Source organism: Eucalyptus grandis, chromosome 7 (genome assembly GCF_016545825.1).
Source record: "Eucalyptus grandis isolate ANBG69807.140 chromosome 7, ASM1654582v1, whole genome shotgun sequence".
Taxonomy (NCBI): domain Eukaryota; kingdom Viridiplantae; phylum Streptophyta; class Magnoliopsida; order Myrtales; family Myrtaceae; genus Eucalyptus; species Eucalyptus grandis.
In genome coordinates, this window is record NC_052618.1 from 9,937,547 (window position 1) to 9,960,561 (window position 23,015).

The 23,015-nt window shown below is 38.6% G+C and overlaps 1 protein-coding gene and 1 long non-coding RNA gene across 7 annotated transcripts; both read right to left on the reverse strand.

The window, feature by feature from the left end:
* Positions 1-56: 56 nt before the first annotated feature.
* Positions 57-4,480, reverse strand: LOC104452683 (multiple organellar RNA editing factor 1, mitochondrial; the record flags this gene model as incomplete). Its single annotated transcript, XM_010067149.3, is given in 6 exon segments — positions 57-417; positions 1,317-2,008; positions 2,171-2,236; positions 2,325-2,372; positions 2,375-2,421; positions 4,041-4,480. Coding segments are annotated over 6 exon segments (1,305 nt in total), but the record flags the coding sequence as incomplete, so codon positions are not given.
* Positions 4,481-10,551: 6,071 nt separating this feature from the next.
* Positions 10,552-13,679, reverse strand: LOC108960782. Of its 6 annotated transcripts, XR_005553345.1 has the most exons (9): positions 13,254-13,679; positions 13,085-13,137; positions 12,439-12,522; positions 12,120-12,307; positions 11,921-12,046; positions 11,450-11,547; positions 11,130-11,332; positions 10,932-11,045; positions 10,552-10,781 (listed from the first exon to the last, which is right to left on the reverse strand). It is a non-coding gene; the product is annotated as an uncharacterized LOC108960782 (long non-coding RNA). The 6 variants fall into 6 exon arrangements; XR_005553342.1 differs by having other exon boundaries at positions 12,439-13,137; XR_005553344.1 differs by having other exon boundaries at positions 13,085-13,679.
* Positions 13,680-23,015: the final 9,336 nt, after the last annotated feature.

Genomic DNA, 23,015 nt, shown 5'->3' on the forward strand with positions numbered 1-23,015 from the left:
TGGCGACGAAAGTTAAATCTGACGCAAGAAATCCAAATTTTCTGGAAGAAAACAAATGCATAATCCAGCTCACAATCGCATTAATTTTGGTGAGGGAGATGGGATATCCATTTTGTAGTGATTATTATTGTTTCCATGCATGTTTGCTGAACTTGGACTTGCATGCATGCACAAATACCCACACACAGGGAATCCATCTCATACCTCACAACTATTTATAGAGAGAACCGCCAGCGTATATGAAAAATGACATGATCTAAAAAGAGGACTTAGTTCTCAACCTACTATCCTGACCATGTGTAATATCGTGACTCCTGCAGGAACCACATCAAATCCTCTCGAGAGAAGTCATGTAAATCACCATCTTTGCAAGGCTTGCCATCCCAAGGACCCCATTTGAGCTCTCTAATATCTCCTCTGCAGAAGACAGCGGTGTTGAGGTATGTCAGAGGCAGCAAGACAAGAAAAGCTCACACTTTAACAGCTACAATGTAACAAGTTAAGATATCCCCAAATGAAGCAATGAATTGATGAGAAGAAAAGCAAATGCAATACTGGACAACACTAAAATAATTTCTCTCTTTTCTATCATATTTCCGGGGCAGAGCAAGAGGTAAAGAATGCCTGTGAGCCTACCTTGCCCATAAACTTGGAAAAGCTAACCCCATAGAAAACAAAATAACACATCAGATAGCAAAATTCTCATGTTAAAGACTGCAATGCAGAAGTATGCTTCTGCCCAAGAGGAAAAGAAAATACACAAATATAATGAGATTTGGATGAGTATGCACAAAAAATCATGCGACAGGACATGTTCATCTGTATTTTAATCACAGAAAAAATGGCTAATTTCAAGGTCCAGCCCGCAACCAACATTAAAGCCAATGTCATGACAGATGCAGTGCAAGCATGTATCTCCATCTTAAAACAAGAAAATGTGCATTACTTTGGAAGAGCAGCAAGACTAACTTCGCGGCCCTTGTTCACAAAAGCAACCGCCCACTGTAAACTACTTAAGTTTACACACGACATAGATCAACCGCCCCTTATCCAAGTTCAGTGAAGAAATCTCGCTAAGCATCCCACTTAACACCTCTCTTAAGAGTAAAATAGCAACAATCAAAACCAATTCTTCATAATCTTATGGCAGAAGCACAGCAAAGTACTCATTTGCCTCAACGCATCACCCAAACTTGGCATAGTTGAAATCTCATACAATGATAATCATTTTACACATGGCTAACAAGTAATGACTACCATACTCTTTATTTATTACTCCACTCAAGGATCTATTTCAATAGACTATAAAAACTTACTTGCTCAATTCCCCCTTGTCCTTCTGGTCTGTAGCTCCTCTGGTCTTGCTGCGTGCTGCACTGGTCTTCCTGCACATTCTTTTGCCCTGGTGGTGTGAACCTTTGACCTTCGCCATATCCCATATAATTCTGTCCATAACTGGGATTCATTCCTTGGCCTTGTGCACTACCAGTACCCTGCCCTTGAAATCCATCAGAACCCTGCCCATATGTTCCACCAGGAGCAGGTCCATAGTTCCGATTGTCGCTCCTATAATCATTCTGCACTGGAGGTGCAGAGCTCCATCTATCTCCTTGTGGCAGGTCTCTCTGCTGCTGATTGTAACTGTTGTTATGACCCTGTTGATTATAGTTTCCCTGGTATGAAGGTACTGGATCCCTCCTCTGCCCTTGATACGGATCCCTTCCACCAGGGGCATAATTCATATTGCCCATTGGCATGGGATTTCTTCTTTCACCTTGCCCCGGGGGACCATAACTTTGCTGAGGAGGATGATTTTGTGGAGCATCCCGATGCATAGGTCCTTGATAACCATATTGGGGGCTCCCTTGTCTGTTTGGCATTTGACCTCCTTGCTGGTCATATCTAGGTTGCTCATAATTTCTATTGCGCTCACGCCCTCTACCTCCCGGCCTCCCATACTGAACTGGTGGTGGCCTATGCGTGATTACTCCATTTTCATATTTGTCACCTAATAATTAGAAAGTTCGACAAAATAACAAGCGTTCCAGGGTTACCATAAACATGTCACAGAGTTGGGATTAAGGAATTAGAGGCTGAAGGGATTAATTGAATGCAAAAGTTGGGGCAGAGATGTCTAGTAGATTAAATTCCCTGTGTAGTCAAATCATACCTCCATACTCCTTGTTTTGGGGATCAATGTAGGAATCAGGTAATATAAAGACAACTCCAGGTAGATCTGTTTATAGCTCAATAAGTCAGTGCAGATCGATGATGAGATACTATCATTCATTGATTCCAATGAGAAACTGATTAAAGACACTTGCCTCTAAATTGCTCTGACTCTGCTTCAGTCATCACGGCCTGAAACCCTGATAAGTGGTGGTGCTACAGGCATAAATTCTCTTTTTTGCTTCTTCCAAACTGAAACACAAAAAATGTCATCTCATTCAACACGCAACTAAGAAATATCAGCAATGATTCAACAGAAACTGGCATATCTAGTGTAAATGCAGAGAACAAATTAAATTACCTAGCTTTCAACTATGAGAATCATTCACTTGACATTTACTTAAGAAAATTAAAGATAAGAAAAAGCCTTACCATGACATTCCTAAGTACAGCGAGAAGAAATGCTGTCAGAAGGATAAAAAGGGACAATAGTGTCATTGTCCCTAAACTTCAGCCCAATGTACAATGCCATACTTACTTTTAATTCATTCAATGTGGTTCTTGATTTACTTGTGAATGTATAATGTGGTCCATTTGTTTGATCACCCATGGGAAAATATCACCACAAGTCCCAAATTATTGGGTAATGTGCAACCGAGTCCCTCAAATTACAATTCATTCAATCTAATTCCTCAAATTTTCCTTACAAATTCAAAGAAGTCTTTTGTACAATTCACAAGGATCATTGACTATAAAAAAAAAAAAAAATTGATTTAGAAAATAAATTGAAATGAAAAGATAATCTTCAATTTAGACAATACTACAATTATGAAAACTTGAGAATGATACCACATGACCAATCTGATTTTGTTGTGGAAAGGTGAGCGACTAGTTTGACAAATTGAAAGTTTAGGGACTAGATTGCACATAATGCGATAGTTAAGGGACATGTGTTTTCTTTCTCCCTCATTCAATGAAACAAAAAGACTACATTGTAGCAGAAAGTTCAGAGGAGACACAGAATGAATTAAAATTCAAGAATGAAAATGCACATTAGACCAAATTTTAGGGGCTATTAGTATCATTTACCCCCATAAGAAATACTCAATTCAGACCCTGAACATTTTTTGGCTCATCCCGGTGCCAATTTCCAGTCTGATTAATTTGTTCATTCCAATTTGGTTCATCTGCACAGCCCCTATTGGGTGGAAAGGCGCAGACACTTGAGTAGCTTCAATGAGTTATGAGAACAAGTCAAACCTTTAGCCCAGGGGCTGACCTCCCCAAGTTGCAACCAGTTAGGAAAGAGAGAAACTTCAGCCTCTTCCAAAATCACTAGCCAATTCTAAAAGATATGTCACCTTACACCACTGACATTCTGCCTTAACTACCATATCACCTCTTCCCTGCATCGGAAGAGCATCCCAATTTCCCAGAAATCCCTTTTTTTTTTCTTTTACTGTTGAGGAGGGCTTCAATCCCTCCCATAAATTAGAGTTCATTAGACTTCCAACCTGTATTGGCAATGCTTTTCGGCAACACCTGACTTATCCCTAAGCATTGCCAGTACTGAGACACCCATAAATCTCCAAGCAACACTCATTTTCAAATTTTACATCTTATAAATTAAACATGAGGCTCCAAAGCCTCTTGATGACCCACTCCACCTCTGTCTTCAATTGGGAATGCACAAGCTACCACTAATGGGCAACAATATAATGGAGTCTTTGTCACAAAATTGATAAGGCACTAACCTAAACACTTTGGACTAGATCTAGCACTATATACTTTATAGTCTGGCCACAGAAACAATTAGACAAACATATCAACTAATCATTCTAAGGGAGATGTCTTTCTCTCGGGTTCAAAACCTGATGTTGAGCCCTCTGGCGCAAGTCTCCTCGTAGGTGCGAACCATCTCCTCGGGCGTGGGCTTGGGGTCCTTGGGGAAGTCCACGGTGATGAGCCAGTGGTTGAAGTCGCACCCCTCGAAGAGCACCGTGTCCGGATCGATCTTGTCGCCGTCGTTGTAGCCGCCGGCGTTGTAGGCCAGCGACCGCGAGAACAGCAGCGACGCCGCCGCCGCTGCCGCCGCCGCCGACGAGGAGCGAGGCCGCAGCGCGTTTGCCGCGGGAGGCGGCGTCGCATGCCGCGACGGGGACGGCGCCGGCGCGGGGGCGGCGGGGGCTGGGGAGCGCGGCGAGGGGGCGGCGGAGGGCCGGCGCCGGCGGCGCGGCGAGGGCTCGCCGGAAGCGGACCAAGCGCATCGCCATGGCTGCTGTTGAAGATAGAGAGAAAGAGAGAGAGGGTTTTAGGGGTTTTTGGGAGGAGCTTCTCTCTGGCGAGTGCGACTTCCGATTTGCAGGAGCGAAATTTGATTTTTTTGTAATTTTCGACCGGGAAAAATTACAATTCGGCCCCAGATTTTTAGGGTGGTTATTGATTTCGCCCCACCCAGTAAATCCCTCGATTTTTTTCCGAATTGGTTTTTCAATGTACGCTCGCCCCAACTCCGACCCGCAAGTTCGCCTCAAATGTCGGTCACGTGACCGAGGGCGGTGGAGGACTTCGAGGGCGAAATCGTCTTTTCGTGGCCAGAATTATATTTTCGCCCTTGGATTTGTTTTTTTTAACAGAGCCCTTGGATTTGTTGCGTGGTTGGAAATTGCCCCCGACGTTTCGAATTCTTTTGCAACGTGCCTCTTCGTAAAAGATGTTTACTCTATTATGTCCGAAACCCATCTCGCCTCTTCGTAAAAGAAATGTTCCATAACCGAAGAAAGAGCAAATATTCTTGGATAAAAAGAAAAACAATTGGATACTCTTTTCCCCTCCTCCCCGCTCGTTTGTTCATTTCTTTTTTCTAATTCCTTTCATTTTTAAATTCTAATTAAAAGGCACGAGCCAATATTAGTTGAAAATCGATTCGAGACCTAAACAAGGGATCAAGGGCCTGCCCCTCCTCCCCCCATCCCCAACCTCTTTCTCTTCATTTCTTTTTTAGTCTTCTTTTATTATTTAATTCTAATTAAAAATCTTGTAATTTACCGTCATTGTAAGGAGAAGACTGTCTTGATTTTTTGAAAAATCAAGAGGCATATTGCGAAACTTTGATACATCAAAAGGTCATTTATACTTGACAAATTTCGAGGCAAAATTAATTTATTAGATGATTTGTCTTCAAGTTTTTGATTCCAAAAATTTGGAAACCGGTCGGTCTCGAATTCCTCGTGCTGAATCGGTAGAACCAGCAATGACCCTACTTCCTCTTTTGCTCTTATTTTGGTCATTTTTCTGGATTTTTTTTTATAGCCTTTCGTGTATTTGTTTGTATTGGAGAAATCTTGTGCTGCAGATGGTGAAGGATTGTGAGGGACCCATCCTCTGAATTTTACTTATTTGAGACCAAAAGAAAATAAATTTTAGCATATTTGCACAAAGAAAAATGAAGAAAAGTTAATTGACTTCATATATCTTGGTTTATGTTTCTCTTCCTTCTTAAAAGTTAAAACTCCCCATCCTGAAAAAGGGCAAAAATGAAGGAGTGGCAAAGGAATTAAACTTCACTGAAATTTAAATAATAATAATTAAAAACACCTAGCTTATTCCTTGAATTGGCCCCAAGCCATTTCAGGGCCGATAGGATTGCTATCCAATTCCATGAATTTTCAACCGATTCGACTTGATAAATTCCATCGACCAATCTTGAAACTAATCACCCATACTTTTGATATGACTTACTTAAAAAATAATGTCTTCACAGTTTAACATTTTATTGAGCAGATTCCTCCTTTTGCTTCTTAGCCTACGGAATCTAACAATACAATAAAATAAGCGGTCTTTCAATTTGCAAGAGCATATTACGCCTCAAATGAGCGGAATTTGATTTTTCGTGATTTCTGACTGAAGAAATTACGATTTGGCCCCGGATTTTAGGGTGGTTATTGATTTCGCCCCCCCCTGTATCTCTAGATTTTGGCATAAAACCCTCGATATTTTTTTCCGAATTGGTTTTCAATGTACGCCCGCACCGCCTTCGACTGCGAGTTCGCCTTAAGGTCGGTCACGTGACATCACGTGACCGATCCATGTGACTGAGGGCGGTGAGGACTTCGAGGGCGAAATAGTCTTTTCGATGCGAGAATTATATTTTCGCCCTTGGATTTGTTGCATGGTTGGAAATTGCCTCCGGACGTTTCGAATTCTTTGGCAACGTGCCCCCCACCCAATACCTTTTGAGATTAGTTGCGATATTTCCCTCGAAATAATTGTGGAAAATGAGAGAACTAATTTTAATTAAGGAAAATTGATGGAAAGTAAAATGGATATTTCTAGTGAGGAGAGATTATAGAAATCATTTTCGAAAGGATGCTTACTCTATTATGTCCGAAAGCCATCTCCCCTCTTCGTTAGAGAAATCTTCCACAACTCAAGAAAGATCAAATATTCTCGGACAAAAAAAAAAAAATCAATTTGATACTCTTTCCCCTCCTCTCCACTTTGTTAACCTAAACATCAAATAAGATATAAGTTATCCGATCTATAGTTATATGTGGTTCACTTGCTTCTAGTTACAGTACATGTTGTGGGCTTCAATCTAAGGTGTAAAGTCATCATACCACGTTCCTCCGGTGGTAATGTTTATATGAAGTGGAGATTATACTATTCGGAATATGAATATGTATTTATCATCATTTTTTTAAAAATAGCATGTAAGAAATTTCGTAATTAGTATGATATAATATAAAATGATGATACCATGAGTCTAGACTGAACTATGGATGAGAAAACTTACATATTCGTTCATGATACAAGATTTTGTTAAAAAATATCTAGTCTAAAATTATTTTTTTAGTATTTCCAAATATCATAAATCCCGTGTGGTATGTTATCATATAACCAATATAAATGATAATTGACAGGTCACATCATTATAGTTAACCGTTAAAATCAGAAATTAGTTAAAAGTTGAATTCTCTTTATTTGAATGTATTATAATATGTGCTTTATACATGTATTTTTTTGGAAGTTCAACAAATACAAGGGAAATGAAAGTTCAATCGATAATCATATATACATCTTTTTTTTTTTTTTTTCAATCTGCTTTTTAAACATACCTATAAGGGAAATAATGGGGAGTTCAATGTTCATGGAATACTCAATAATTTTTTGAGTCCAAATTAAGATGGGTAAACTTCATAGATAACTTGTCAATTATGTTGAACATTGTTAATTATGATTGCTATATAAAGTAAAGTGTAATTGTAGGGCACGACAAATAACTTCTCTTATACTCTTCGTATCCATTGATTTCAACTCTACGATGAAGCCATTGTGTACCTACGATATAAATAAATAAAATTAAAGGTTCAACCTTAAATTCTGATAACTTATTTCACACATCATTGTACTATAGCATTTGCCTTCATGCTTTTCTAATCATCAGGTCATACTCAACATTCCTCAGCAAATGCATGATATAGAGGATCAACAATAGTGGTCATCATCGTTGTGGCGATACGGGTCATAGTTGTGTAGCACACACAAGTATGAGATAGAATTAAACTTCACAATTAATGAGGTCTCAACTCTTGCACACTATAGTGATGCTAGATTACTCCATGTTCACTTTTCATGAAAAAATACCAATTCAAGTGGCCATAAACCACCTGTGATGCTAGGAAGGGAGAGGTTAAATCCCCACCTTCATGGGGGATGGGGTTGCTTTTTCATGAAAAAAATGAGTACCAATTGAAGTGGCAAAAAAAAATGGTGGCTACTACTAGTTATGGCATAATAATCGTTATGGCTACAACACAATTCAGAATTGCCTATAACAACAAGAAATAACTGGTCCTTGACAAGCTGCTTCATGAGCAGTGTAAGTTAAGGATAAGCTGTCATGTTCCTCCCTTCTAGGTTGAGCAAGAAAAGATGTAAATGTTGTGGGCAATGCCAAAAAAGTCTCTTCAAGAACTTAATTTACCTCCAAGCAAAGGAAAAAGAAGAGCCTACGAGTCCCTAGTTAAAAAAAAAAAATCTATTTCTATTTAAATTGAACTTCTTATGCCCTAAATTGTCACAAGATGCGAGGACTTGAAACTAAACACTGATTGAAGGCTATTGCTATCGGGAAATCCTTTGTTCCTCTCAGTGTTCTAATTGAACTCACCACCCTTCTGCCATTGCTACCCTTCATTGCTCGTATGGAAGGGAAAAAAAAAAGAAAAACTCTTTCCCTCTAGAAACCCCCGAAAACTTCTGTAGGAACCATTTCCTTAGCCTTTTCCTGATGTCGAAAATTTTGAGCAAACCTTCTTATTTTTCCTTTTATTGATCCATCATCAATAAGCAAAAGAATAAAAACTGAATGTAAGGGCCATTGGAAAATGTCCTAGTTCGGTGGACCTAGCACCAGAAAAAGGTCGTCATCTTAGTCTGTGCATGTATTCTTTCATTCTGAGTAATATTTGTAACTTGAAACGTTGAAAAAAGACTCACGACTTGCCTGCCTCGTTCTTCTTTCATCTTCGCATGCCTCCACTAAAAAATGGTCCTTTTCATTTGCCCTAATTTGTATTTAAGAATGCAACCGTACAGCTCTTTGACCTAGTTGACCAAGATCCAAGTGGTCTTCTATTTGCTTACTATTTTGCTCCTCCCCCGCCCATCCTTCAAATCAAAAAGAAAAAAATAGTTTGGGGTAAATTTGTCACATATGTACTAAGTGTTTCCAGTAGAGTTACAATGCGTTGGTTATACATCTGCTTAAAGAAATTGGGTAACGTACTATTCCTGAATTCATGTGATTTTGGCTAATATGTATCTGGCGATGGTGTTTTGAGCACCTAACTGAACTGGATGGTTCAACTAGATACGGGAAGCTGGTCCAGTTCAGTCTTATTATGTAAAATGTCTAGGTCAAGAACCGGAGTTGACCTGGTTCGACCAGGTTAAGCTGGTTCTACTCAGTAAACCAGCAAATAGGTCAACGTAGGCCTTTGAAAATGGGTTATTTGCATTTTATTCCCTCCAGAACTCCAGAGCTAGCAGCACATCCACAAAGTACTAAAATTCACTTCCAAGATCAAGATATTCATAGTCTGCACTTTATTTTAATGATCTATTTTCTGGGGAAAAAAAAGACAAACCCATCTGAGAAGAATAATTTAAAAAGATGTGTCAGCAGCTTCATCACCAAAAAAAGTAGAAGAATAAGATTGCCCCAGTCCCATTAAGCCATCACCCTAGATTAAGTTTTACCAGATACCTCCATCTCTATAGCACTATAATGTAAAGTGCAAAACTGAAGCTTTCTAAGGTAATCCTTCATTATCTCCCAAGTTTACCATGGCATTAAAACGCCACATATCGAAAATACCCAACCAGAAAACTTGAATTCTCAATGGAAATGACAAACCTTAAATAACACAGTTTAAAATCAAATCTATGAGGCATGGCAAGCAATTCAGTTGAACCTCCAATCTACAGATGACTGCAGCAAAGAGTCTAAGCCAAGGCTACGGTACAGTTCAACAATGTTCACGCCATCATCCTAGTAATAGAGACAGAAAAATGTGGAGGCACGAACAATTAATATGGCAGTATTCTTGATCAACCTGACAAATATTCCCAAAAGATATCCACTTACATCAAAACACTAAATCAGATGATGCACATGATAAATCATCATGTTCTTATGCAAGCTGGCCGACAATAAGCTTCACAGTGCAACTGCACATGACTAGATTCTATTTCTTCTCTAGATTGCCTGTATTTTTAAGCCTCGTGACTGTATTTAAATCTATTTTGACTCGGTACATAAATGAACAATACTAATAGGAGAATGACATCCATGCTTTAGATGACAGGAAAAATCAAATCATTGAGATAGTTGACTAAACCAATGAAGCAAGAAAACAGGCAAAAGGATTTCATACAAGCAAGAGACATAAAGTTTACACCAAGGAAGCATGTTTCAGCTACGAATACAACATAAGCTGTTGAGAAGGTATGTTTGTGACTACGACCAAGACAGACGTGACATGGAATCTGCTTTTCCTTTTCATAGTTGAAACGAAGGAATTTAATTAAGAAAAAAAGGGCACTAAGAGTGCCTCAGCAGTATGATCTTTCAATGTATCCCGACAGTTAAAGCTCCCATGTTCAGAACCTTGCCACACCCGCATAGTGTGCAGATCATTGCACGCCCTTAGACTCAAGCATGTCTTCGTTTATTTTGTCAATGCAAATTCCCGAACTAACCCAGATCAAGCATTATTCACCAGTCCTTCCGGTCATAACATGCTCAACATGACTAGCCTAATTTTGGTTCTACAAGAAGACAGATGAAAGGTCAAAATCCTAATATATGTTTGACGACCATGCGGTAAATTATCAGCACATGAAGCACACAAACAATGGAAGCATTTTCAGCCAAAACATCAGCTACATATAACAAATTCTGGATGAAAGAGGAATATTTAGAATCCCACCTTGGAATGACAAATGTCAAGAGTTGTGATGCCCGGTTTGCCAGTTTCGTGCAGCGGATAACTAGAAAGTTGGCTGTACCTCTCCACATCCTCAACAGGTGCCAGTGTAGAGGGAATCTGACAACACTTAAGGTCAGTTATAGATTAGAACATATAACCATGAATGAGAAGCGAAAATGAAAATAAAAAGCCGCTGCCAAAAGGACAAGGGAAAAATTATGGCATAAAAAGTAAAACCAGAAGGCCTAAAAACTGATCCTAATGTACCTGTCACTTTTTATGCTGTTGAGAAAGTGCTAAGTTACAATCTATTATCACAGCAATGATGCTTGCAGAATCGCAATTTCTTCCCAGCATAGCCTGACTCTTCATCTAGAGAAGCTATGACATACAAAGAAAGCTGAAGTAACTACTTGATCACTGATCAAATGCCAAAAAGCTACGCAAGACATAAAAAGGAAGAACCTTTTCTCCCATTGCTCAAGGCAGGAGCATTCACTGCAATATCAGAAGATACTGTCATGGATTTCTGTCTTTCAACCCGTGCAAGTAATGACCGGGCTTCATCCCTTTCCTTTTTTAAGTCTTGCAATAACATGGCAAGCAGCATCATGGATATCTGTCTTTCCACCGATGAATCTTGCTCCTATTCTCTTTAGCGGAGGCAGCTACATGGATACAACAGAGTACAACATCATTATAATAGTGATGCGCTCATCGGATTAGCAAAGAAATGCTCACGGCAGATGAACTTCGACTTTCTGAAATGGCTACCAAGAAGAGACCTCATAACTCGAGGAGGCTTGGAGCCCAGAGTTTGATTCATTTTCCCGACATTGAGGTGTTCATCCAGAACCATCAGCTCCAACAATTTTCTACAGCTCTGCATACAGGCTTCAAAGAATTACGTCTGAACAAACAAGAATAATAATTGCTATAAGAACAAAGTCGGGTGCAAATCTTGACATGGCAATAGGTGCACCCGATGTTTCTTAAATCAGGCAGATGCCTTTCAAAGGACACGAGCTACAGAGAACATCTCTCCAATTAAGAATGAAACATGCATTTAATCACCCACCTTCTACTCGCATCGCATCAACAGTTTTGACACTAGTCAACCCAGCTACAGTCCACAAAAGAGTCGGCTAAGGAGACGCACTTACATTCTATCCAGATGATAATATTAGCTTAGAATAATAGCCACACCTTCATTTACAAGTGCATCAAAGAAAATAAGCAAATAAGAGTTATTCTACCTATGGCAACGAAAGCAGAAATTCAGCATCTAGTTTCTTTGTCACGGCCATCATGTGAACAGAAACTTATCTTCAGCTCAATAAAATTGTCAATAGCGACCCTTTTGGACCAAAAGGAAAAATAACCTGCAGCAGGGGAAATAATTAGAAACCATGAATACTGCACTTAGTAAGAGGTAGGGAAGGATGATTGAAGTACCTGCAAACAAGATGACTTAGACCAAATCACTCGTATAAAGGAACATAACTATGGACCTATGGTATTCCAGGAAGGTGAGAAACCAAACTTATAGAATTGCTAAGGTTTCTGGGGTGCTCAGTCCAGTGCAAAAACAGCAACTCCAACTTCTTTTCTTATGCCTTGGCAGCAATTCGTGCCCTAAGAGTCTGGTGCAAATTGCGGTTGTAAATAAAAGAGTAAATGTCAACTGCTTCATTAACTAATAAGACAAGAACCAATTACTTTGATTCTCGTTCTTTCTGAATGGATATAATTATAACTGGAAGAAAAGACAAACCAAATCTTGCTTCTCTTTTTCCGCAATTTGCCCACACTCTAGCCAGCTCTGCTTTTCACTTTCTTCACGCGCTCTTTGCTCAGCCTACAAGAAATGTGACGTTTAGGACTAGATGATGAGAAATAGCCAACTTCCTTGCACCAAGTTGGTTCTCTGATAAGTCACAAAAGATGAATCAAGCAAATTCTGTAGTTTTGTGTTAGATTGGCACTGCAATGTTCCATACAGAGGAGGCATCATCTGCTCAGATGTCTAAAATATGGACAACTTACAGTAGCAAAAAGCACCTCTTAAGGCTATTATGATCCAGGTCAAGAGCATAGCCAGCATGATAAAGCACTTTCACCAAAGAAACACCAGCAATCATGTTCTTTATTTTATATCCAAACTAGTATGGGGATTGTTTTGAGCCAAAGATTATTGCATAATGCAGACATACTAGTCTAGCAATAGAAGAAAAGGAAATAACAGCCATTTACTTCATAGTAGCACACTGTACAATCAATCACATTCCTGTGATCGACTCTTCTCACCTGAATTTCATAAAGAATATCAGCCACTATAATCAGCAGGAAATCATCATAGGTAGTTTATAAAATGCAGATGCTTTGGCTAGTTCAAAGACCAGATATGTAAAGAATTTGACCTCCGCATAAATGCATCCGATCCCGACAGTCAAATGTCCTCCTTTCTGAATCTCTGGAAGAAATTCAACACAGCAGAGAATAATGAAGGGATTAATCACTTTCGGAATTCCTTATGGTACACAAAGATCGAAAAAAAATCACGTGACAGAATGAAGATGCAAAATGTACATTGCCAAGCGGTTCAGATGAACAAATGGGATTTTCTTTCAGAATGTAGGACTCAAGTGACAAATAAAATTTCTTGAACTATAATGTTTTGTTCAAATCAGAGGGAGAAGTTGTCAGAGACGATGACGCTGGAATGAAAGATCATCAGAGCTGCTATGAACACAAAAACAGAGAGAGAATCAGAAATACAGAGGGCGTTGAGGACTTCGAGGGCGAAATCATCTTTTCGTGGCGAGAATTATATTTTCGCCCTCGGATTTGTTGCATGGTTGGAAACTGCCTCCCGACGTTGCGAATTCTTCTTCTAAACATTAAAAGTTACGTAGAATTCTCCCGACTTTTTGGATTTTTTTTGTTACGTAAACTGTTTTGAACAATTTTTTTCCTAAATAGTTTAGGTAACAAACAGTTGTTGAACTGAAAACAGTCTTACGTAACTTAATGTAAGCCTCATAAATTCTGCGTTCCCCTCGCTGAATTCACCCACAGATATCTGCTCAAAATGGCAGACCGCGTCGAGTTCTGTGTATTTCTTGCCCTTTCTGCAACATTTGGTTCCGCCGTTCTGATTTTTTTATAATACCTTTTCCATCCTTCCGGATATAGAACTAACTCCCGCCTCCTCTCTCTCCTCCGTCGACGTATCCGGCTCCTCTATTACCGGTCAGTGGAACCTGTCTCTTTTTATGAAGAATCCGAGTAAGAGCATCGCGGTCGAATACTCTAAAATGACGGTCCTGTTGAAATTCGATCATCGGCTCCCCCTCTCAAGCCCCATGCTCGTTCCTGCGTTCATTCAGGATCCTGACAATGTCACCATTGTCCACGCCGAGTCGCGGTCGAAGATCCCCATATTCAACGACTTGTACGTGAGGGGCCTGGTGCGTGGGTTGAAGGGGAAGGAGATGAAGATCCAAGTGTTCGTGGAAGCCAAGCGGAGGCTGCACTGGGGTCTGTTCTCTGTGTCTGTGTTCGACCTGAGCGTCTGGTGCCCATACGTTACCTTCACCGCTCCAACAGACGGCGAGGACAGCAGAGATTGGATGAGCCTCGGAGGCACCCTGCATTGCTATGACTATTAACTCAACCTCTCTATATACTGGTAAGTATAAGTTCCTGTTCTCGTTGCACAAAAAAACATAGGCAGCGTAGCCAACGGCGACGCCCACGCCTGAGGCATAGGCTCAGCTCTACGATACGTGAAGCGCTGCCATCGGAAATGAGCTCTGTCGAGAAGGCTGAGCTTCAGCAGCGGCAACTGTTAAAAAAACAGAGGAGATGCAGATATGCAGATATGCAGATATGCACAATAGCAACGCTAAAAACAGAGGAGAACAGAGGAGATACTGATATACACAAAAGCAGAGAAACTGTCTGCAAATCCACACACACAAAAAAAAAAAAACTGACACCATAGCCTTTATATAGGCTTTACAAAAACAAATAACCACCACAGCCCACTAACTTCACTCGTACAGCAACCAATCCACATTATAGAAGTGCTTAATAGACTATTAACACATAAAAAACAAACCAGAAACATTGACTCGTTCAACAGCAACGTGTCGTTTGGCTCTGTCCACCTTCAGGTCAAGAGCTCTATCGGTGTTGATTTCCATTTTTCAGAAAAGGACATCGTTTTTCTTTTTTTTCGATATGGACTTTCCAGTACGAAGAAAATATATCTTATGAACAAGGTTTGATTCTGTTCTGATCTTTTTTTTTGGTTTTTTCAGATTCTAGAGACTCTGGTGGCTTCTCCAAATTTGGGCATCGGTTGGGCATCGGTTGGAGTTGTCATTCAAATGCTGTTACTGGTTTATATGCTGTACTTCTTTCGACAATGTGTATTTCTCCTGGTCTCAAATGGAGTCTGTACTTTTAACATAAAATTTCGGATCATGCATCGGCATACAATCTCAAAGCTCGTACAATGAGAGTTGACTTCATTTGATGACAATTTGTCATTGCTTTCGCCTCCATTTCCTGCTTTCCTCGGTCTTCTTTCCGACCACCGCGCGGCGAGAGAGAGCGCGAAAGTGAGGTCTGACTTCCTCTCCCAGCCTCTCAATCACTTCTCCAAGCTTCCGTCTGTAAATCTCTCAGATCTGATTCTTCCGCATCGTTATTGCTAGTGCCCGCTCCTTGCTCGTTAGATCGATCAGCTCCTTTTACATTTCGTCTGACTTTCTTCTTGTTCTCTGCACTTTCCACGCCTCGACAGATTAGCCTATTACCATTTCTAAGTTTACAGGAGTTTCAGATCTTGGTTTTGTCTGCTTTCTTCCTCATCGTTTAGTTCCTTAATTGCTTAAAGGTTCATAGTCATGTGCTGCTGGTGTTCGTCTACTGTTATTTCCAACAAGATATCTTTCTCAAATTCTCCAAGCGTTTTGCTGACGATGTATTATTATATGCATTCCTAACCACACCAGTCCTACTTAAAACAGAAAACACTCATTTTGCAATTCCTGCTTGGCGACTGTCACAAAAGAAATACGAACTCGATGGCGAACGAACTGCTGTACGGGTCTATGCCTAACCAAATCATTAATGAAAAAGGGAGGGACACGAACTCAACAGTATTGGCTTGCAGGGGAAGAGGCGGCAGCTCCTTGGATTTTCTCAGTTGGATCACCGAGTAAGAAGAGACAGAAGGTGAACAGAAAACAGTGAAATAGACCCACCAAAGAATTAGCACAAGAGGCCAGTTGCTTCTGCCTCCTTCGACAATTGTGTTCCTAGCGTAAGATGAAATGAAAGACGCGAGGATCCAAGTGACGGCCCAAATAAAGGTGTCTCCATCCACAATTCTGTGAACCCAATAATAATAAAAACAAAAGATAACGTATACCATGGAGATTATGACACTGCAAAGCAGAATCGCCATTGAAGAGACAGTTTGCTCATTACTCTGTCCCTGTGGATTATCTCTGCATCACCACCACCGCCACCACCACCACCACCATACCTTCTCTGTTTCCGAATGTTAATCAGAACCCACGTCACCAAAACGAACCCAAACACTACATTCACTAGCTCAAGTGCTATATACAAGTTGACAGCTCCCAAAACTCCGGGCGAGATGCTTTCCATTGAAATGGCCATGGACCCTGGAAGAACTCTGTAACTACAAGAACCTGCAACCCAAATGAGAAAAGAAAGTAAAAAAGGAAACTTGGTTCAAGCTTTTCGCACTAGAATATCAAGAAACTACAGAATGACGACTTGAACGGTTTCATTCTCGCTACCCGTTGGGGGGGGGAGGAGAGAGAGCTTTCTGTTTTCCTTTTCAGATTCAAACCTGGGGAGAGAGATGATAAAGAGAGAGCACGTGGTTCTTGGTCGTGCGTGGGTTGGTGGGCGATAAAGCGTGCTTTTCAGTGGGAATGCGCGGTCACTGAGCCTGGTTTCTGAGAATGGTTTAAATAGACGCCAGAGCAGCTAGAAACAAAAGTCGAAACGAAAGAAAAAGAAAACAATCGCCATTGCCGTAATCTTTTAGTTAGCAGCCTAATGCTTCCATCGCTATCCCCCTAAGACGGAACGTCATCTATTTTTGTAGTATTAACATCATTATGTTACCAAAGCAATACAGTAAAACAGGCCAGAATCTCGACCGCCGCTCCATCTCAAAACCACCGAGCACTATTCACGCCGGAAGAGCGAGCCTGTCGCCATTTCTTTTGGTAAAGCTTCTTTATCTTCGCTGTTTTCCTGTTCTTCTTTCTGTTTGCTTACATATTCCTTCGGCAGGGAGGCGTTCTCGGGCATGCACCGTTTGCTTCGCTAGTTGTCAATTCCGAGGGCAGAAGATGTCTTCATTCGTGTCTTCATCTAACGACACAGAATCTGCCTCTCGGCTTTTTCTTGTTCGTATTCTTGCACCGAGACTATCACCTCCTGAAAATGCGGCCAAGAGAATATCCCCGCTGTTGCAGTCCTATAAAAAGAAATACGATGAGAAAAAGCTGGCGAACGAACTGCCGTACGGGTCTATGCCCTCGAATAGTAATAAAGTGTTTCCAAGATTTCCATTTGAGGTCGTTTTTACATGTTCATCAACCATCGAGTGTTTCCACTCTGATTCTGCACCCTCCTGGCTGTTTCAAAGTATAATCTGCACTCGAGACTCTTGTACGGCACTTTACTTGCCCGGCTTCTTCATCGGGCTTGGATCTATAAAAATTGGTCGAGTTCTAAGGGTTGGGTTCGTTTTATCCGGGTCACATCCCTTTTGTCCGGTGGGATTCCATTTCTGAAACTCCATCTTCATCGAAGAGGACCTGCACTGTTCCACATCATGCTAGCTTATCAGAAACGAACTGAAATTACGAATTAGAATAATACTGTTAGCTGTTAAAAGAACATGTAGGAAGCTTTCCCTTTGATTGCGAAGGAGCGACCATTGGGTTTGCTCTCCGTAAGAACAGCAAATTTGGACTGAAGACACATTTCTAACCTTGCCATCACAACTCAATGGTTAGGAAACAGTGCATCCCTATCATTACTCACTACATACCCATTGAGAGCTTATGCAAGGCTCGCAAAGTAAAGGAAGCTTTGAATTTGCTTGATAAGATGGAAGTAAAGGGGAATTACACCAGATATTATGAGTTGTCACACTGGTTAATGGGCTTTGTGATCATGGGGAGCTGCAGTAAGGTTTCTCATCCGAAAGCAACATACAATACCTTTCTGGGAAAACTATATATTAATCTGGCAGCATCTCTTTTTAAATGAGTGTCAAAGGTCACCAACAGTCACACGTTCTGCGTGATGATTGATGGATTCTCTAAAGCAGGGGATGTTGACTTTGGATGTGACCTGCTACTTGGAAAAATAGAGAACGGTTTCTTCCAACGTTTGCTTCATTTGGACGAGTAAGAAATTGCCTTTGTGCGAAACATAGGGTTCATGAGGCTTTGTGGTCATTCACCTTATGGGACACAAGGTATTGTTCCAAAGGTAGTGAAGACTGTTTTCTGGCTGACAAAAATGGAGTAACGGCACCTAAGATTGTTCAGGAAGACTTGTTGAAAAGAAGTGGTATAACTTGTTATGTTTATGAACTTCTCCATGAGAGTGTTCAGGACAAAAAAATGCTAAAGAAGATGCTCACGTGATCAGAAGAAGATGTCCTGTCTGTTCATAAATCAATATCTTAAAAGAATGTAACAGTTGTACATTTTTGCATGATTTTAAATTCCAAACCTCGTGAAGCTTCAATTGCTATTGCCATGCAAGAAAAGCTCTACTGGCATATTGACAAAGAAGACATTTAACAGGATTGTATGAGGATGTGGTGACAACGTAGTATTACGTTGAACTACATGTGCACTCATGCAGAGAACCATCGCTCTGTCGTAGGCTGCTCTTTTCTTTGAAGACAGAACTCCCGACATGTCGGCAAGCACCTCCGCTGAGTGTCCTGTGTATATTGCTTCCTTAAGGCCCAGTTATCTTTACTAGACTATTGAGGATCAACTCTTCGTGTCATGGAAGCTAGGGTAAGGCATTTAACTACCTCTTGGTAATTTACGTTCTCATTTCTAGTGGAAAAAAGGACATTTTGTTTTAGGTATCTTAGTTCTCCGTATAATGCTCTATATGTTTATTGTGTTACTCTAAAAAGTGCGTTTGGTTCAGCATTTTGAAAGCCCATTGAAAAATTCAAAATAATTTAGCCTAAAAGACTTTAGGTAAATATAAAGGCCGTTTGGTAAACTATACTTTGAGAAGTAACTTTAAGAGAAATGTTGTTTGGTTGAAAACTCATTTGAAAAGCCCTTTGGGTGATTAATATTATTTTTTTTAGTTTCATTTGTTTAAAATTGAAAAAAATAATGTATGCAACTTTTTAAATATAAATTTTGACAATAATACTAAAAAAATCAAATGCATATATAATTTTTTTTTTAAAAGATCAAACCCTCCATTGGAATTTTTTAAATTTTATTTTCTTAAAATTGAAAAAAAAAAAAAAATAATGTATGTAACTTTTTAAATACAAATTTTGACAATAATGCTAAAAAAATCAAATACATATATATATATATATAATTTTTTTTTAAAAAGACCAAATCCTTCGTTGAATTTTTTTAATTTTTATTTGTTTAAAATTGAAAAAATAATGTATGGATCAAGCTCATTCTTGATGACTTGAAGGTTGAGTGGTAGAGTCCCATGAAGCTATTTTTTAACAATAAGTCCGCAATTAATATTGCTCATAATCCTGTGCAGCACGACAAGACGAAACATATTAAGATTGATAGGCACTTCATCAAGGAGAAACTTGAAGAAGAATTGATTTGTTTGTCTTATGTTTCTTCAGGATAGCAAATGGCGAATGTCTTGACAAAGGGCTTAATGGTGGAAGTTTTCATGAGCTAATTTCCAAGCTGGGAATTGAAGATATCTATTCACCAAGCTTGAGGGGGAGTGTTGAGTTGTAAATAGATAGATTATATGGCTGTAAATACATAGAATTTTTTTATGAGGTTTCTTATTCTAATTTGATTTTGATTAAATCCCACAAATCATGGGATTATAGTTGTAAACCCACAAATAGTGGGATTTTAGCTTTTCTCCTTTTTTTAGGCTTTCTTTCCTTTATTTTTGTTTGCTATGATTTATCTGTGTATTAGCCTATAAATACAACATTGTAAAGATATAAATGAGAATAACAATTTTTTTCCATCTAAAATTTCACAAAGAGGCAATTGACCTTCTTTCATATTTTAGTTCTAATTAAAATCTTGTAATTTACCGTCATTATAAGGAGAAGACTGTCAAGAATTTTAAAAAATCAAGAGGCATATTGCAAAACTTTCATACATCAAAAGGTCGTTTGTAATTACTTGACAAATTTTGAAGGCAAAATGAATTTATTGCCTTAAAAAGACGATTTGCCTTCAAGTTTTTGATTCAAAAAAATTGGAAACCGGTCGGTTTCGAATTCCTTGTGCTGAATCGGTAGAACCAGCAATGACCCTAATTCCTCTTTTGCTCTTATTTTGGCCATCTTTTTGGATTTTTTTTTTTTTAGCCTTTCTTGTATTTGTTTGTATTGGAGAAATCTTGTGCTGCAGATGGTGAAGGATTGTGAAGGACCCATCTTCTGAATTTTACTTTTTTGAGACCAGAAGAAAATAATTTTTAGCATATTTGCACAAAGAAAAATGAAGAAAAGTTAATTGATTTCATATATCTTGGTTTATGTTTCTCTTCCTTCTTAAAACTCCCCAACCTGAAAAAGGGCAATAATGAAGGTGTGGAATAGGAATTAAACTTCACTAAAATTTAAATAATAATAATTAAAAACACTTAGCTTATTCCCGAATTGGCCCCAATCCATTTCGGGGCGATAGGATTGCTATCCAATTCCATAAATTTTGAACTGATTCTAATTGGGTAAATTCCACCTCTAGAGTGAGAATCGACCGATCCTGAAAGTGCTCACCCATACTTTTGATATGACTTACTTAAAAAATAATGTCTTCACAGTTTAATATTCTATTGGGCAAATTCCTCTTTTTCTCTTTAGCCTACGAAATCTAACAATACAATAAAATAAGCAGTCTTTCAAATTAATTAAATATAAGCTAAATAAATGGACGAGAGAGAAACTTTTCAGTTTTGACTAATATTTTCATCAAAGAGATGATTTACCTTTGAAAAATAAGTAAAGAAAACCATTTACAAATTTAATCTATCATCTGTTATCAATAACTATTTTTTACAAATATTAAATCCAGTGAAAAAAACGGAAGTTAATAAATATAATCTGTCATGTGTCTTAATATTAGAATTCTACAAATCTTTTACATATTGTTAAACATTTCCTTTGTAAATTTTATGTATTTATCAGTATTTCCTTTCCATAATTTAATACTTCAAATATTTATCAATGAAATAATTCTGATTGATCTTTAAAGTATCAACTTTTCGCATACACACAACCCGTGTGCACATTTTTTAAAATTAATTCTAAATATGTGTGACATTTATTTTTACTTTATCAACAAATATTTTGCATTAGCTAATAATTCATATGTTTCTTAAGATGTGTGGCGAGTTTATGAAAATTTGCTAGACCTGTTTGATGGGACAAATGAAAGAGCTTGGATTTTGCTAGGGAAAAATTGAAGACTTCACCATCAGGACATGAAAGAATGCTCCGCCAATCAAAGATAATTAATTTTGACGTTCAACACCAAAGAACTAGAATAAAATGAATTTCTCGCTTGAGAAGAATTCTCATATATTATCAACTAAATTTTGAACTTTTACAATTAAGAATGCACCTCTTATTTACGAACAGGCTAAGACATAAGAATTTAAAAACATTGAATTAGGAAACATTCAACTTTTAGAAACTCTATCTTATACCTTCTCCTCATTGGTCCCATCAAATCATGTTGTGGTCCAAATTTCCGTTTGTCTGTGCAAATATCAAATGGACCTACTTGATTGTGGAGGTTGGAGGTGGGCTTGTGAGTAGGAGTGCGCAAAAGAATTGAAACCACTTGAAATTGGATCAGATTGTTGTAAAAATAGAAATTTCGGTTGTAGCCTAGAATTAATTTACACGGAAAATATTAAATAATATCATTCATTATTTTAATTTGTTACAATAATACACAAAATTTAGAGGAAAAAAAAACATTGTTTAAAGAAAATGCTGAAATGATATTTTTAAATTTATTTATTTATCATATATAGCATTTTTTATTACTTATTTCATAGTAAAAGATTTTTAAAAAAATAAAAAAATTCTAAAAAAAACAAAACTGGAAAAAAAAAAATTGACCCCATGCGTGTGTATTTATAGCAATTTTATTACTTTTTGTGTATTTTATATTTTAACCCATCAAGTATTGGAAATTTTTAAAATTGACCATTCCCTATTCTAGTTGTGTTGAACTACTTTTCACCCGAACTGTCGGAGTGTCGACACGACGGATTGATACATACATATATATGATTTTTTTAAAAATATTTATATGCAAAGCATCTATATGCTCTTGAGTTTGATGTATTTGGGCTCGAAGATGACCGAAATGAGTTCAATTTTTATATGCAAAGCATCTAGCTTTGGGGGCTCTTTTAGTGAGTTCAATTCTATGGGCTAGATGGAAAATGGAGGAACCTCTAGTGGGTGTTTTCCATAAGTGGGCAAATAACTTGAGTGCTAGAGGCATCTTTGGTCCAACATTCCTCAAACCTAAAAGGAGACAATGCGGCAAGGGATTATTCACCATAGGTACTAAGGAGGATTTATTTGTGGTCCAAAGCAATTGTGGTGAGGTGAGTGATGATGGCTTTCTAAAGCTAATGATGCCAGTTTGGGTTGGAGCTACACTTGTCAACTATTCAGATTACCTAGGATCGAATTTGTTGGGGACATTCAACTGGTCCCATAGACCATTATACCTGTCAATTGTTTAGAACACTCCAAAATGAATTTGTTTAGGACATTTCGACTAATTCCATGGACCCACTTGGAAACTATGGTTCTCAGTTTCAATTTTTCAAAATTAGTCTTTAGTGAGCGATTTTCAATTCCAGCTGGAAAGTCCACCTTGGAACCAATCATCCATACTTACGAGTTAAGTGTCATCGAGAAACTTGATGCTTCCGCATCACTTTAATAATTCAATTTTACAGAATCTTTTATGTAGATTATTTTCATTTGAAAATTGTGTTTGTAGGATGGTCACGTGGGGAAATGTAATGATAAAGCAAAATATTATCGTTTTC